This window comes from Oncorhynchus mykiss, chromosome 13 (genome assembly GCF_013265735.2).
Source record: "Oncorhynchus mykiss isolate Arlee chromosome 13, USDA_OmykA_1.1, whole genome shotgun sequence".
In the NCBI taxonomy this organism is placed as follows: Eukaryota; Metazoa; Chordata; class Actinopteri; order Salmoniformes; family Salmonidae; genus Oncorhynchus; species Oncorhynchus mykiss.
In genome coordinates, this window is record NC_048577.1 from 53,663,358 (window position 1) to 53,679,723 (window position 16,366).

The window sequence follows — 16,366 nt, forward strand, 5'->3', positions numbered from 1 at the left end:
GGCATCTATAGGGGGACAAGATTAGGTTGAGATGTGTTTAGATCCTGGTATCTGTAGGGGGACAAGATTAGGTAGAGATCCTGGCATCTATAGGGGACAAGATTAGGTTGAGATGCACCCAGAATAGTCAGATTCAGTAATAACTAAATTGGCATCCATATGCTTTTATTAAATACACATTTCCACTTTTACAGAATTAAAATGACTACTCAAAAGCAACATTTACCAAGCATACCAATTAGACATATAAACTAAACCATATAACAGGCAGTCAAAAGGCAATTGTGAACATTCCTTCCAAATTTGCATGACAAAACACTTAACATGTTTGGCTTTTGTTCACTAATTAGTCTTAAATACTGGTTCACAATAGATTCTTTGGCCAATAAAGAGCATCTTTTATAAACAGGAAAAATAATAATCTTCCAATTGTAATAAAATGGGCCATCCTCAACTAAAGACATCAAATAAATACAAAACGTCACATACAAATAATGCAAAAATAGACTGCGATGGTTGAGGAGAGAACATCTTGGGGACAGTTTAATGAAACACCCTGACCCCAAACGTTCACGTAACATTAAAAGAGAGGGTTCCATAAGTGTGTGACGAGGGTCATCCATCCTAAATGATACCGTTACCATGGACATAGTGACATGGCAACAGAATGGAACCATGCCATTGAGTAAGAGAACAGGCTTTCATGGTGAAATAAAGACCACTTTTGTCAGGCTTGCCATTGAGGCAGTCACACAACTGTCCTTCTCCATGAGTTAAGCCTGGAGGCGCAGTCACTTGGCAAGGTCAAGACTCACGATGAGACAGAATACCAGCCCTACTAAGGTAGTTAGCTGCCCTCTGGCATTCTCTCTGGCACAGAGTGACTTTGTTCAGCACCTGAACAGCCAGGGTCAGGTTGACTGTTTGGCAGAGATGCATACTTAGAGCTCTCCAAAAGGTGGCAGTCTGGAGCAATATAAATGAATGGTACAAGGACCTCGGTCTGGAGTTCTCCCTCAGTCCACAGAGAACTCGGTCTCTGAGGCAGTGCCGGGGCGGCTGCCCCCATGGGCATCCTTCCTCAGCTGCAGAGAGACACAGCTCAGCCAGCTCCGGCTGGTGGGCATCTCCCCCACGATCTCCCAGCTGTCTGTCTCCTCACAGTACCGCTCGATGGTGTCGTGGTACCTGGCGGACAGATGGGACAGGTTGTGTAGGCTCTGGTCATAAGTAGTGCACTACATATGGAATAAGGTGCCATTTCATCAAAAGTAGTGCTATGAATAGGGCGCCATAGGCAGCCCAGATCCTTTTCATATTCTCCTTAAAAATATATTTTATAGGCCTTGCACCTGCCAAATCAGGGTCGTATTCAGTAGGCACCAAACGCGGGAAAACCGACTGAAATAGGGAGAGAATACGTCAACCTGTTCAATAAGAAACGCTTGCTTTCATTTTCTGTTGAAAACCATTTTGCTCAGGTGTGGCCTAATAAACACAATCAAGCTGAATATGATTAGAAAAGGCTTGACATGGAGCTGTCTTACCTGTCCCAGCCCTCCTCTCCACCCAGCACGTAGATCTTGCCGTCCACCACGGCCACACCGGGCCGGTAGCGCCTCTCCCTCATATGGGCACACATGGTCCACTGGTTACTCTTGGGGTCGTAACACTCCACCTTGTCTGTGTTCTCTGTGGACGCATGCCAGCCACCTAGGAATGGAATACAGGAGAAAATCCTAATGTAGTTCTCCACAGACAATGTGGAAATATCCTCTGGCATCAAACTTGGGCCTTACTACTTTTTTCCTGAGTCACTATGTATCAAGCATCTTAGAGTAGGTGTGCTGATCTAGGATCAAGTCCCCCATGTCCATGTAAATATATTCATTGTGATCTAAAAGTCAAAACTGATCCCTGATACCTATGACGTAGATTTTCCCCTTCAGGGTGCAGGCAGCAGAGCCGGAGCGAGCGATCTGCATGGGGGCCACCTCAGTCCATACAGACGTTTTAGGGTTGTACACCTGGGCCAGGTCTGTGCCGTCACCATCCTCTAGAACAGCACCACCTAGGAGCCAGGAGGACACTGATAAGTTACTATCTAATATTAAAGATGACCTGTAGACAATTCAAACTACTGCATAAATCTATTTCAGAAAAATTATATAAACCAAGCTGAACCTATAGAGTTGCTGTGACTGTCCACAGTAAATACTTTGCACAGTCATCCCAATTCTGATATTTTTCCCACAAATAGGTTTTTGACCAATCACATCAGATCTTTTTCAGAGCTGATCTGATTGGTCAAAAGACCAATTAATGAAAAAAAATATCAGAATTGGGCTGCCTGTGTAAACGCAGCCATAGAGTTCTCTGGAAGTGGGTGAGCAATGATCTCCCCTACCTGTGACATAGAGCAGTCCATCCAGTGCCACCACAGCAGGGCTGGTGACAGCCATCTTGACCGACTCCATGAACTGCCAGGTGTTGGTGTGGGGGTTGTAACACTCTACAGAGTCCAGGCGGGAACGGCCCTCCCAGCCCCCCACTGCAAACACATAGCCATCCAGCATCACCAAACCTGGAGGGGAGGGAGGGGGACATATTTATGGAAGAGCCGGCCTGCTCAACTTTAAACAGAGAGGAGTTATCCAATGGAAGTCTGTCAGCATTCACAAAGGATGTACTGTATTGGCTATTGTTTTATTCCATTACAGAAGTCATGGACGGGGGACCTAACCTGTTACAAAAAAAAAGTCACATCCCCGGCTGTCCTTCTAACCAGTGTTATGACATGTCAGACAGTATGTATAAATGTATAAATAAATTGCTAGAATTGACAGATTTTTTACCTAGCTCTGAGCGAGCTACGTTCATGGGGGCCATCTCCAGCCAGGAGTCGAAGCAGGGGTCATAGCGCCACATCTCTCTGCTGGCTGAGCCATCAGGGAACTCCCCTCCAGCCAGGTACAGAGTGGAGCCTGGGGGAGAGAACATGGAGATTGGAATAAATTAGAAAATGATAAAATTCCTCACAAAATGTGTGTATTTTGTGAGAAACTGACATTTCTCTTTTCTTCATCTCATTCAAGCATTAGGTAAAATGTAACAAAGGTCCTATAACAATCTATGACATAGGATCCATCTTATCACTAGGTGTTAATATACAAACTAAACCAAATGGTCCTCACCTGAAACCACCAGGCCGTGTTTACTGACAGCGAAGGGCAGGCAGGCCAGACTCTTCCACTGGCTGGTAAGGGGGTCAAAACTCTCCACGCTACGCAGCACCACCTTATCGTCCTCTCCTCCCACCGTCACAATCACCTCAGCTGTCCCTGTCACAGAGAGAGGCCAGCAGAGAGAGATGTCTCTGTGGCTCTCCAGTCACTTGTCCCTTCAGAGAGCTGATCATTGTATTAAAGGCAGTTGGTAGAACAATCCTCCAGGCATACCAGGGTTTGCGCTTCAGAAATCTAATTAATTAAAGCGCTAGGCGTGTGGAGGAGTTTGGCAAGTGGGAGGTTAAATGTGTGTATGTTCAAGTCCTTGTGTGTGTTAGGATGACAGGGTGTATTTGGAGTGTGTATGTTCATGTATCCATGCGTGTGGTACCTACCTGTGGACCTACGTGGGCGTGCTCGGGGGCAGTAGAGCTCTCCTCGTCGGTCCTGTAGCAGCAGGTAGTCCTTGGCCTCAGAGATGAGCCTCTGACAGCGCTGAGACTCCCGGACCACCTCCAGAGACTCAATCACATCGTGGATGTAGTACGGGCTGATCAGGGGCAGGCGGATGTGCTCCAAGACCTGCAGGGTGGGTTAGAATGACGACACATACACTGAAAACAAACGCACCCACTGGATATAGACATGAGCAGACAGACACAGGTAGACACATCCGAACTCTACAGTTTTATTTATCAGAGCGACCTTGATACCTCCAACTTCCACTTAACATGATAGTATCGCTGACCTCTGACCTATCCAAAATGACACGGACTCACATCTGAGAGGCTCTAAATTATATTGGTGCCAGGCCAGGGTGACACCTTCCAGGGCCCATGGTTACTACAGGACCATACAATGGGGTTCTAACCCCTATAAGAATATTTTGAAGATAAATACACAACACAGGATGACAGGACTAATGGTCAATAGCAAATTGTAAATAGGAGTTGATTTTCAGTTCAACATCTGTTCTGAATCTGTGGAATGTCACTCCTGAACTCAGAGCAATGTGGGCTACATGTGCCACATTTTCATTGGTCTGTACATTTGAGTTGGGAGCACCAGACTGTTACTGTTGATCTTTCTTGTTATTTGGCCATTGGCCAAGTTGTACTGCAATGACTTCTGATTGGTCAACCCCAGTCTAGGGTGGGGGGTTATAAATGGCATCCTGTTATTTTGTTCGGTGGGGAAAAGCTGAGGACAGGGGAGACTGAACATTGACTCCCAGCATAACATCTTGATTTGTCCTCTGAATAAACCTACTTTTCTCCCCCTGATTTGCTTTGGAGTTTGTGTTATTGAAGAATAATATAAATTGCTAACATTTGGTATCATGTTCCTGATGAATTGGTCTGAACAACAATAAGAACTTATCAACTGTGTGTTTATCCAGAAGAAAGAGGCTGAGCGCAACCCACTTTAGGGAGTCAACTCTTAATCTCCTGATTGATGACAGAATTGCTGGGTGAGTCTAGACCAAAATCATTTTAAACAAACCAAATCAGGTTCAAATAGTGTATGCAATGAGTGATATGTATCTGTGATGTATAAGTGTTCAAGTCCTTTGTTTTATTACAGAGTGTAGTCCTTTCTTTACTCTATTAAAAAGGTTGGAGTCTGTTCTTGTGAAACCTTCTAGCAATTTTTACACGTGGTAAATGTAAGCCTTGTAAGCATTCAAAAGTGAACATAAGCAGCCAGGCCCTACAGAAACAATTGTGTTCTAGAAGAGGTTGGCGTCCTCAAAAGGGGTTATATAAAAACACACATACATAAACTCAGAAAAATGCAACAAAAAAAAACACACAAAAAAAAAAACGTCCTCACTGTGAACTGCGTTTATTTTCAGCAAACTTAACATGTGTAAATATTTGTATGAACACAAGATTCAACAACTGAGACAAACTCAAGGAATAATGTGTCCCTGAACAAAGGGGGGGGGGGGGGGGTCAAAATTAACAAACAGTATCTGGTGTGGCCACCAGCTGCATTAAGTACTGCAGTGCATCTCCTCATGGACTACTCCAGATTTGCCAACTCTTGCTGTGAGATGTTACCCCACTCTTCCACCAAGGCACCTGCAAGTTCCTGGGCATTTCTGGGGGGAATGGCCCTAGCCCTCACCCTCCGAACCAACAGGTCCCAGACGTGCTCAATGGGATTGAGGCCATTGCGGACAGTCTGACCACTGATGGAGGGATGGTGCCTTCCTGGTGTAACTTGGGCAGTTGTTACCATCCTGTACCTGTCCCGCAGGTGTGATGTTTGGATGTACCGATCCTGTGCAGGTGTTGTTACACGTGATCTGCCACTGCGAGGACAATCAGCTGTCCGTCCTATCTCTCTGTAGCGCTGTCTTAGGCGTCTCACAGTACGGATATTGCAATTTATTGCTCTGGCCAAATCTGCAATCCTCATGCTTCTTTGCAGCATGCCTAAGGCATGTTCATACAGATGAGCAGGGACCCTGGGTATCTTTCTTTTGGTGCTTTTCAGAGTCAGTAGAAAAGCCTCTTTAGTGTCCTAAGTTTCCATAACTTTGACCTTAATTGCCTACCTATAAGCTGTTTGTGTCTTAACGACTGTTCCACAGGTGCATGTTCATGAATTGTTTATGTTTCATTGAACAAGCATGGGAAACCGTGTTTAAACCCTTTACAATGAAGATCTGTGAAGAGTTGTTTGGATTTTTATGAATTATTTTTGAAAGACAGGGTCCTGAAAAAGGGACATTTCTTTTTTTGCTGAGTTTATATTATACAACTTCTGACGTTAATGTAATGTCATTGTTAAGTGAGAAAACCACTCTGGAAAAGGGTGGAACAGCTCCTTCGGATGTGAACATGACATTTTAAATTCACTGTCTAGAACCATTTCAAAGTAGAGCAGGAGACACAGATGAAAGTCAGACGTGACCCCCACCCTCTATGTTCTCCTAATCTATCCTTACACTGAGTTGTGCAAGGCAGATCAGATTTCAAGCAACTGGTTGGCACTGCCTGTCTTTGAGTCAACAGATTCTGACAGCAGTGACGAACAATGTCTTAGGCCAACCAGAACACAGGCTGTGAAAGGGAGTAAAGACAAACTTCCAGAGATAGTGATCACACATAAATCAGCATCTCCAAAACAGTTGGATTAATGGTCAAAAACGTTTAAGCTTCCATGAGACGTGGTTATCAGAGTTATGCAGGTTCTGAGTGAAACCAACAACATAATCCGTTCAGGAGAAGAGGAACCTGGTGTATGTCATTATTGCGGGATTTCTGATCACTGGCAGCGAGACTGTCAGAAAAGAAAACATGATTTTATGAGAAGTGGCCAGGAGAAGCAGGGAAAATGGAAACAAGACAACAGCCCCAACGACACAATACTTGTGCAGAAATGTAAAAAGCTCTCTCCAGCTCAGCAGCAGAGGTTGCTAGATGCAGTGGAGGTAAACTAATAAACTAACTCTTACGTCCCATCTCAGCTGGTGTACATATGAAATCGGATGGAATATATGTGAACATGATGGTTAACAACTTTGCAGTAGATGTTTTAGTAGATACAGGTGCTGAAGTCACTGTATTGCCCACATCTTATGCAAAACATATATGTCCTCAGTATACGGGCAAGAAGATGGGAGCAACAGGAGTGGGGGGGAAGACAGATATGAAACAGACCAAACCATTATCAATTTCTATTGGTCCAATGAAGATTGATGCAGGGGTGTGGATAGGCTCATTTGAACAACCTATTTTAGGCTTTGATGTTATTATGTAACTTGACTCAACATTGAACATTCCTTAAGAAAAGGTGACGTGGCAAATTAGACAACCCCAGAAATCTATAGTTCAGAACCATGCTATTTGGACTATGAAGAAAAATGACTGTGGAACTGTGGATTTGGAATCAGTGTGCTTGACAGGTGATGCCCCACCTTGCACAAAACAATATCCCATTAGCAAGGTAGTTATGGCCTCTACTAAAGTAGTGAGTAAAGATCTATGGGACATGTGTATAGTTGAAAAGACACCATGTAATCCAGCTACTCTGATGCTTCCTCCAGACACCACAATGTGAATGTGGTGGGGACCATCATCACACCAAGCCTCATGACTGTGGTCAATGTGCCCGTGGTAACTGTCCTCGGTGCTGTAGTGAACCATGCTCTCTCAGATGTGTGATCACACTTGTTAAGACCTCTTTTCTATAACTTTGTGTGAAATCTATTTCTTATGGCAACGGCAAGTACAATATGCCCTTTGTGTTTTATAGAAATGCAAGGTGTTTAATGTGAAATATTTTATGCTTACTGCTAATGTATTTTATTCTGTCTATATTTTTTATGTTTACTAATGTTGTTTTCTAAAATGACATTTTAACTATATTTATTTTTTAAATGGTCTAGGGGGGAATATAAGAATATTGTGAAGATAAATACACAATGCAGAGGATGAGTGTACTAGAGGACTAACGGTCAATAGAGTACTAGAGGACTAACGGTCAATAGAGTACTAGAGGACTAACGGTCAATAGAGTACTAGAGGACTAACGGTCAATAGAGTACTAGAGGACTAACGGTCAATAGAGTACTAGAGGACTAACGGTCAATAGAGTACTAGAGGACTAACGGTCAATAGAGTACTAGAGGACTAACGGTCAATAGAGTACTAGAGGACTAACGGTCAATAGAGTACTAGAGGACTAACGGTCAATAGAGTACTAGAGGACTAACGGTCAATAGAGTACTAGAGGACTAACGGTCAATAGAGTACTAGAGGACTAACGGTCAATAGAGTACTAGAGGACTAACGGTCAATAGCGATTTGTAAATAGGAGTTGGTTTTCAGTTCAACATCTGTTCAGAATCTGTGGAATGTCACTCCTGAACTCAGAGCGACGTGGGCCACGTTTTCATTGGTCTGTACATTGAGTCGGGAGCAGGATACTGGTTATTTGGCCAAGGACTTCTGATTGGTCAACCCCAGGCTAGGGTCGGGGGTTATAAATGGCATCCTGTTCTTTTGTTCGGTGGGGAAAAGCTGAGGACAGGGGAGACTGAACATTGACTCCCAGCATAACATCTTGATTTGTCCTCTCTGAATAAACCTACTTTTCTCCCCCTGATTTGCTTTGGAGTTTGTATTTTTGAAGAATAACAAATTGCTAACATCCCTAACGTTTATGTAACGCTGAGTGACTGACAGCTGGGGTTTCAGACAGTCAGATCTACTGGGGATTCCAGAGCTTAAACCCCCCCCCCACACCACAGTCAACAGAGAACTGTAGGGAGGAGGCGTAGCACAGAGCTGGACACAATCTGTCGCCTAGATACCGCTCAACACACAGACAATGGGGGACCACTGCATTGACTGTTGTGTTTCCATGCTGACCTTTTCAAAGCTCTGCCTGCGGGTGGCGCTCTTGTCCAGCCACAGCATGGTGGCCTCGAACACAGTCTCCTCCTTGGCTACGTTCAGGTGGTCGCTGGCGATGATCTCCGTCAGCTTGTCTGCACACAGAGAGAGGAACTCCTCCTGGGGGGACAGTGTTCAAAAGATTTTGAAATTTAAGCAAAAAAATTGCATTGCTTATTGGAAGAAGTCCAGGTAGTCCCTCCCTGTTTAAGTCTAGTTTCTTCCTTTTGGTGCCTAAGGAACATGATCCTGGGCTGGCATAGACCAGCAAGGGGAACAAAAGACAGTTGACTATGATGTCACTTCCCCTTTCTTATATACACAAAGAATGGGAATGTCTAAACAATGAGACATGAGAAATGTCCCCTCCTTCATCTGCACTGTTCTGGAGGAACAACACGGGTGAAACCAAATACCTCTCTGGGATCATTGTGTTCAATGCAGCACAGATAGAGGAGAACAGAGGTGAAAAATACATTTTTAAACTATTGAGACCAGGTCCCAGGTTTGAACAACACAACCCAGACCTCCCTTCCTATCTCACCTGTTGGCAGACACTGCCGAAGTGCTGGAGGATGTAGTCCATGCTGTGTTTCTCCAGCTCCCTACAGGAGTGGGCCCCAGCGAAGCAGTGGATGCCCACACAGTTCATCTCATCCATCTGGCGCTCCATGAAGCGGCAGCAGGCTTCGCGCACTGCCATCACATCCAAGAGGTTGGCCGCAGCCAGCAGGGCCTGGGGGTCACAGGTCAATGACATTTGATTTCAAGACAGTCAACTCAGGACATTTATATGAAACTGACTTCAACTCTGGGGTAGTACAACTTTAATTTAACAACTGCAATGCTAAACCAGAAGTTGACTACAAAGTGAGACTGGAAGACAACGGTTCTACCTCACCTGCACGTTTGCCTTGGAGATGACCACCTCAGCCGTGTAGGCGTAGCTGACCAGCATGCCAATCATCTGGGACTCCACTCCGTTGATGGCCACCCGCTCCTGTCTGGACTCCATCAGGTCTGTGGAGAACATGGCCTGGGGAGGACAGAGGGGAGGGCAGACCATTAGGAGAAGAGAGAAACAGACTCTTGCCAATGAAAAAGCGCCAACAGCAAATGACCACATGTAAGTACTTCAGGTCTGCAGTGAGTGACAATATAAAAGATGCACGGTCATCAGTAAACTGTATCCATTCAGTAAATAGTTGAGAAGCAGGGGCACCATCAGCTTGCTCAGCCCCGTTGCACCATTTCCCTCTGGGTCTATGTAGTATAGCAGTTAGAATAATACTTTGGGGGGGGGGGGGGGGTGCTGTTGATATTTGTCCTGTTATACACAAGTGTGTAATTTGCATATCCCAACTCCCCCTGAGACACCCGCATGGAGTGTAGGCGTAGCTGACCAGCATGCCAATCATCTGGGACTCCACTCCGTTGATGGCCACCCGCTCCTGTCTGGACTCCATCAGGTCTGTGGAGAACATGGCCTGGGGAGGACAGAGGGGAGGGCAGACCATTAGGAGAAGAGAGAAACAGACTCTTGCCAATGAAAAAGCGCCAACAGCAAATGACCACATGTAAGTACTTCAGGTCTGCAGTGAGTGACAATATAAAAGATGCACGGTCATCAGTAAACTGTATCCATTCAGTAAATAGTTGAGAAGCAGGGGCACCATCAGCTTGCTCAGCCCCGTTGCACCATTTCCCTCTGGGTCTATGTAGTATAGCAGTTAGAATAATACTTTGGGGGGGGGGGGGGGGTGCTGTTGATATTTGTCCTGTTATACACAAGTGTGTAATTTGCATATCCCAACTCCCCCTGAGACACCCGCATGGAGTGGGGTCACGTCCAGGTTCACCATTGTACTGTGCCCCTGGAGCAATTAGGGTTAAGTGCCTCAGGAACAAGGGCCCTGTGCTCAAGGGCACAGCGAAAACATTTTTTTTTACCTTGTCGGCTCCGGAAGTCCAACGCTCAAACCTCGAGGCCACCGACTTACAGTGGGGCAAAAAAGTATTTAGTCAGCCACCAATTGTGCAAGTTCTCCCACTTAAAAAGATGAGAGAGGCCTGTAATTTTCATCATAGGTACACTTCAACTATGACAGACAAAATAAGAAGAAAAAAATCCAGAAAATCACATTGTATGATTTTTAATGAATTTATTTGCAAATTATGGTGGAAAATAAGTATTTGGTCAATAACAAAAGCTTATCTCAACACTTTGTCATTGCCAACAAAGGGTATATAACAGGGGTCAAACGTTTTCTGTAAGTCTTCACAAGGTTCACACACTGTTGCTGGGATTTTGGCCCATTCCTCCATGCAGATCTCCTCTAGAGCAGTGATATTTTGGGGCTGTTGCTGGGCAACACAGACTTTCAACTCCCTCCAAAGATTTTCTATGGGGTTGAGATCTGGAGACTGGCTAGGCCACTCCAGGACCTTGAAATGCTTCTTACGAAGCCACTCCTTCGTTGCCTGGGCGGTGTGTTTGGGAACATTGTCATGCTGAAAGACCCAGCCACGTTTCATCTTCAATACCCTTGCTGATGGAAGGAGGTGTTCAATCAAAATCTCACGATACATGACCCCATTCATTCTTTCTTTTACACGGATCAGTCGTCCTGGTCCCTTTGCATAAAAACAGCCCCAAAGCATGATGTTTCCATGATGATGATGTTGTCCCCCCCATGCTTCACAGTAGGTATGGTGGTATCTTTGGATGCAACTCAGCATTCTTTGTCCTCCAAACACGACGAGTTGAGTTTTTACCAAAAAGTTCTATTTTGGTTTCATCTGACCATATAACATTCTCCCAATCTTCTTCTGGATCATCCAAATGCTCTCTAGCAAACTTCAGACGGGCCTGGACATGTACTGGCTTATGCATGGGGACACGTCTGGCACAGCAGGATTTGAGTCCTTGGCGGCGTAGTGTGTTACTGATGGTAGGCTTTGTTACTTTGGTCCCAGCTCTCTGCAGGTCATTCACTAGGTCCCCCCGTGTGGTTCTGGGATTTTTGCTCACCGTTCTTGTGATCATTTTGACCCCACGGGGTGAGATCTTGCATGGAGCCCCAGATCGAGGGAGATTATCAGTGGTCTTGTATGTCTTCCATTTCCTAATAATTGCTCTCACAGTTGATTTCTTCAAACCAAGCTGCTTACCTATTGCAGATTCAATCTTCCCAGCCTGGTGCAGGTCTACCATTTTGTTTCTGGTGTCCTTTGACAGCTCTTTGGTCTTGGCCATAGTGGAGTTTTGAGTGTGACTGTGAGGTTGTGGACAGGTGTCTTTTATACTGATAACAATTTCAAACAGGTGCCATTAATGCAGGTAACAAGTGGAGGACCGAGAAGCCTCTTAAAGAAGAAGTTACAGGTCTGTGAGAGCCAGAAATCTTGCTTGTTTGTAGGTGACCAAATACTTATTTTCCACCATAATTTGCAAATAAATTCATTAAAAATCCTACAATGCGATTTTCTGGATTTTTTCTCTCATTTTGTCTGTCATAGTTGAAGTGTACCTATGATGAAAATTACAGGCCTCTCATCTTTTTAAGTGGGAGAACTTGAACAATTGGTGGCTGACTAAATACTTTTTTGCCCCACTGTATATTAACGCACAGTCTGACTGTCCGGTAAGTGTTAGTGTATCATGTGCAACATTTCCACGGGGGATGAGAGGGACATGTCCCCTCCCCCAATATATATATATATATATATATTATTTTAAAAAAAATTTTGACCCCCTTTTTGTGGTATCCAATTGTTAGTGATTACGATCTTGCCTCATCGCTACAACTCCCGTACGGGCTCGGGAGAGACGAAGGTCGAAAGCCATGCGTCCTCCGAAACACAACCCAACCAAGCCGCACTGCTTCTTAACACAGCGCGCCTCCAACCCGGAAGCCAGCCACACCAATGTGTCGGAGAAACACCTGGCTGCCTTGGTTAGCGCGCACTGCGCCCGACCCGCCACAGGAGTCGCTGGTGCGCGATGAAACAAGGATATCCCTACCGGCCAAACCCTCCCTAACCCGGACGACGCTAGGCCAATTGTGCGTCGCGGCCAGCTGCGACAGAGCCTGGGCACGAACCTCGAGTCTCTGGTGGCACAGCTAGCGCTGCGATGCAGTGCCCTAGACCACTGCGCCACCCGGGAGGCCGGTCCTCCCCCAATATTCTGAACAGGTTGATTGTAGAATAACAGGACATTTGATTTAAAACTACAAAATTCTTTCTCATCCTCATGGCAAAATGATGAGCTATAAAACAGCACGTTTCTCTCTACCCCATGGCAAATGTGAAGAACTGCAAAAAAAATGCTTTAAAACTGCAACATTTTCTCTCAGCCTCATGACAAAATGTGTAGAATAGCATTTATAAAACTGCTCTGCATTAGTCTGACCCCGTTCGGACGCACTGAGCCCCCTCCGCTGTCTATACAGACGCACTATATATATATATATATATATATATATATATATATATATATATATATATATATATATATATATATCTCCTGCTTCAGTACCAGTAAGATAAATATTACTCATTTACAGTTTCAATGAAGACTCTCCCCTAACTCTCTCTCCCCAACAGGCATTCCGCCAGTCCTTAGTTCAAGGTGTGTTTTAGCTCAACCGCCACCTGTAAACTATGAAACTTGATAGTCAATGTATGATCAACTTAGTAGATGATATCCTATGTAAATATGTGCATCATCATTATAATAGTACTCAGTCTTCATCTTTTGTGTATTATTAATATTTTAAATACTTTCATTGGTGACTTATCCTTTCACTTATACCATTTTCAAAGTACCCGTCAAGAGGGCATAAATTCATGTCAAACTGTAGAATTGCAGGAACTTTCTTTTTACATGTAAATATTCACAATTATAATAAAACTCAGTCTTGATCTTTTTTGTCTTCTTAATATTTGCCTAGAAATACCTTAATTCGTGATGGTGCTGACTTATCCTTCCACTTGTACTGTTTTCAAAAAACCCTTCAAGAGAGGCATAATAAAGTAATGTCAAACTGTGCACAAATGCAGGAAATGCCTTTTAAAATTTCCCCAAACATTCTGGGGAACGACTCCCAGATCCAACGTCTACTGTTTGTCCCCCCCAAATATCTACCCAGAATTTAATTTACATATACATTTTAGTCATTTAGTAGACGCTCTTATCCAAAGCGACTTACAGGAGCAATTAGGGTTAAGTGCCTAGCTCAAGGGCACATTGGCAGATTTTTCACCTAGTTGGTTCGGTGATTCAAACCTTTCGGTTACTGGCCCAATGCTCTTAACCACTAGGCTACCTGCTGCCCTTGTAGTGTATGGAGAAGTAGTGTATGCATTCTATGTCTGCTCCTGGACAATGTATGTTTTTTGTACTCTTGTCCCAATGATAACTTCCACACTCCCTGTTGGGATTAATAACATTGTATTGTACCGTACACCACTGTCCATACCTGGAAGTAGGAGCTAAAGGAAGCCAGTACGATACGGTGACAGGGGAACTCCTGCCCCCCACAGCACAGTGTCACATCACAGAAGGCATTGTTGAGACGCAGGCTGTTCAGGCCCTCCAGGACCTTGTTGGGGTGCCTGGCCTCCACAAACACATAGTCCTCACTGTCCAGCGAGGCCAGGGGAAAGCCAGAGTCCTCAAGTACAGGAGATGGGGGCAGGAAGAAGGTGGCGGATGTGGCTGAGATGTTCACAGCAATGATTTCGGCCATCCTTTCACTTTAGTCAAGCCTGTAGGGGAGGAAGAGGCAGATAGACCGTCGCCTACAGTCTCTTTACCCAGCAGACCTGACCCACTTGCTTACAGCTGCACTAGGGTCAGACAGCATTCCTGTGTAGATTAAGAAACCGTGGACCTGGAGCGAGATTTGGCTCAGAAAACATACCAGGGATATGTAATCCAGGGATAAGAAATGTGTTGTACTACGAATTGTCCCATTATCCCAACTGTTACTCTGACATCATGCTAGTTATAGGTAGTCACAGCAACCATTATGGTATGGCGCATTGAACAACAAAATGGCTGCTATGTCTTCTGCTATCTAGCATGAGGACAAAAATGACACTTTTCCAGAAAAACTAGCAGGCGTTCAATCTTCTCAGTTTAACAGTTGGGATAATGGGAAAATTCGGAGTACAACGCATTTCTCATCCCCCCAGGTCAGCAGAGGCATAATCAAGCTCAGCACGGCAATGCCATTCGACTCCAAAATGTTGTAATAACAACTCTGTATAGCTCTGCATTGACATGACTGGTTGTGTTATGTCCTGTATAAACACAAACCCCCTTCATTGACAACAGCTATGCAAATTGCAAGAAGTATGAATGCCTTGACTTCTGCAGTATGAATGCCTTGACTTCTGCAGAGCCGCATCGGAGTAAATGCTGTGTTTGACTGAGCATGCAGAGGCTTTAAAATCGACACAGGAATGCTGTCCAACCCTAGAGCAGCTTTAAGCATGCCGGTCGAATCTGCTGGCTACAGTCTATTTTTCCCCAGTTTGCCTGTCAAGAATATTTTCAGTCCACTGGGGCAACAGTCTCCTCTCATATACTGACCTCTCCATAACAAATACAATAATACAAGATTAAAAAAAGAAGGTTAGTGAGGGAATTCATAGCAGCATCACAAGTGTCTAGTACAATTTCAAGACCAGATAATGCCATTCCAGTTCACACAACATAATATTGTAGTAATTACATTTCACCCTTGTTATGGCAATTACACCATTTTCAACCAATGCAATCATTTTGAGGAAGCAAACTGATTCTTTCGATTGAAATAGAACATTGAAACTGAAATTAGAACACTACATATGCAATGAATGTGATTAAAACACTAACAAGCTAGTTTGTTATTGCCGAAGATTTCTGGAAAGCGCTCAGACTGACTGACACTGCTGACAACTGCTAAGTTAAATGATGATCGACACTTGCCTCCTAAAACGGTCATTTATTGCCCAAAAGCTAAGACTGCAGACCATGCACTTCTACCCTGATATTGTGATAATATGTTACATTACCTGATAAACATTGCGGCATCAATAGAACAATCCAAATTTGTCAGGTGTCGACCGAAAAATTGTTAAGAATCGTGACCACCAGACGCCATTTCTTCTTTTCTCTCTGTTTTACTTTCTCAGCAAAGTGAAACAGAGCTCCTTATCGCCCCCTGCTGTTTAGGTCCTCAAAGGTCCTTGCTTGGTTACACCCTAAAAGGTTGATCCATCATGAACCGGTTCAAAGTATAATGTAATAAAACACATTTTGTGTATATCAGTTAGTCACACTGTATTATGTATCTCCTTTGAAGCTCCACCTAAGTGTAAATCCACATATTATCACCAGTAGCCATAATACCACTCCAGTGACTCATGGTTACATCAGAGATAGACTTTGTAAATGTCAGTGGGGATCCTATGCAATGTATGATATGGTCAGATTTCATATAATGACCAACATCTGCATACTGGCACATACACGACTGGTTGTAGTCACTTACAGTTTAGATAAAAACAACTATTCGGATGGCCTTACTATAAAGTTTCATACGGAAAACAGTTTAGACTTAAGCAATATTTCATCATCATGACCATGACAAGTTGTCCACCAGACACAACCCATGTAGATAACTGGCTTGAACTTGTCTTCTCCCTCTCTCTGTGTCCTCTCCATTGAAGCCAGAATCA

At 44.2% G+C, this 16,366-nt stretch overlaps 1 protein-coding gene across 1 annotated transcript; it reads right to left on the minus strand.

The window, feature by feature from the left end:
• Positions 1-144: 144 nt before the first annotated feature.
• LOC110515632 (kelch-like protein 20) lies at positions 145-15,871 on the minus strand. Its single transcript, XM_036941506.1, has 12 exons — positions 15,701-15,871; positions 14,119-14,407; positions 9,537-9,671; positions 9,180-9,371; positions 8,612-8,755; positions 3,623-3,809; positions 3,195-3,341; positions 2,856-2,984; positions 2,408-2,584; positions 1,925-2,071; positions 1,548-1,713; positions 145-1,188 (listed from the first exon to the last, which is right to left on the minus strand). The coding sequence occupies exons 2-12, from the start codon at positions 14,386-14,388 to the stop codon at positions 1,017-1,019; spliced, it is 1,866 nt and encodes a 621-aa protein (XP_036797401.1). The 5' UTR covers positions 14,389-14,407; positions 15,701-15,871; the 3' UTR covers positions 145-1,016.
• Between the last annotated feature and the right edge of the window lie 495 nt (positions 15,872-16,366).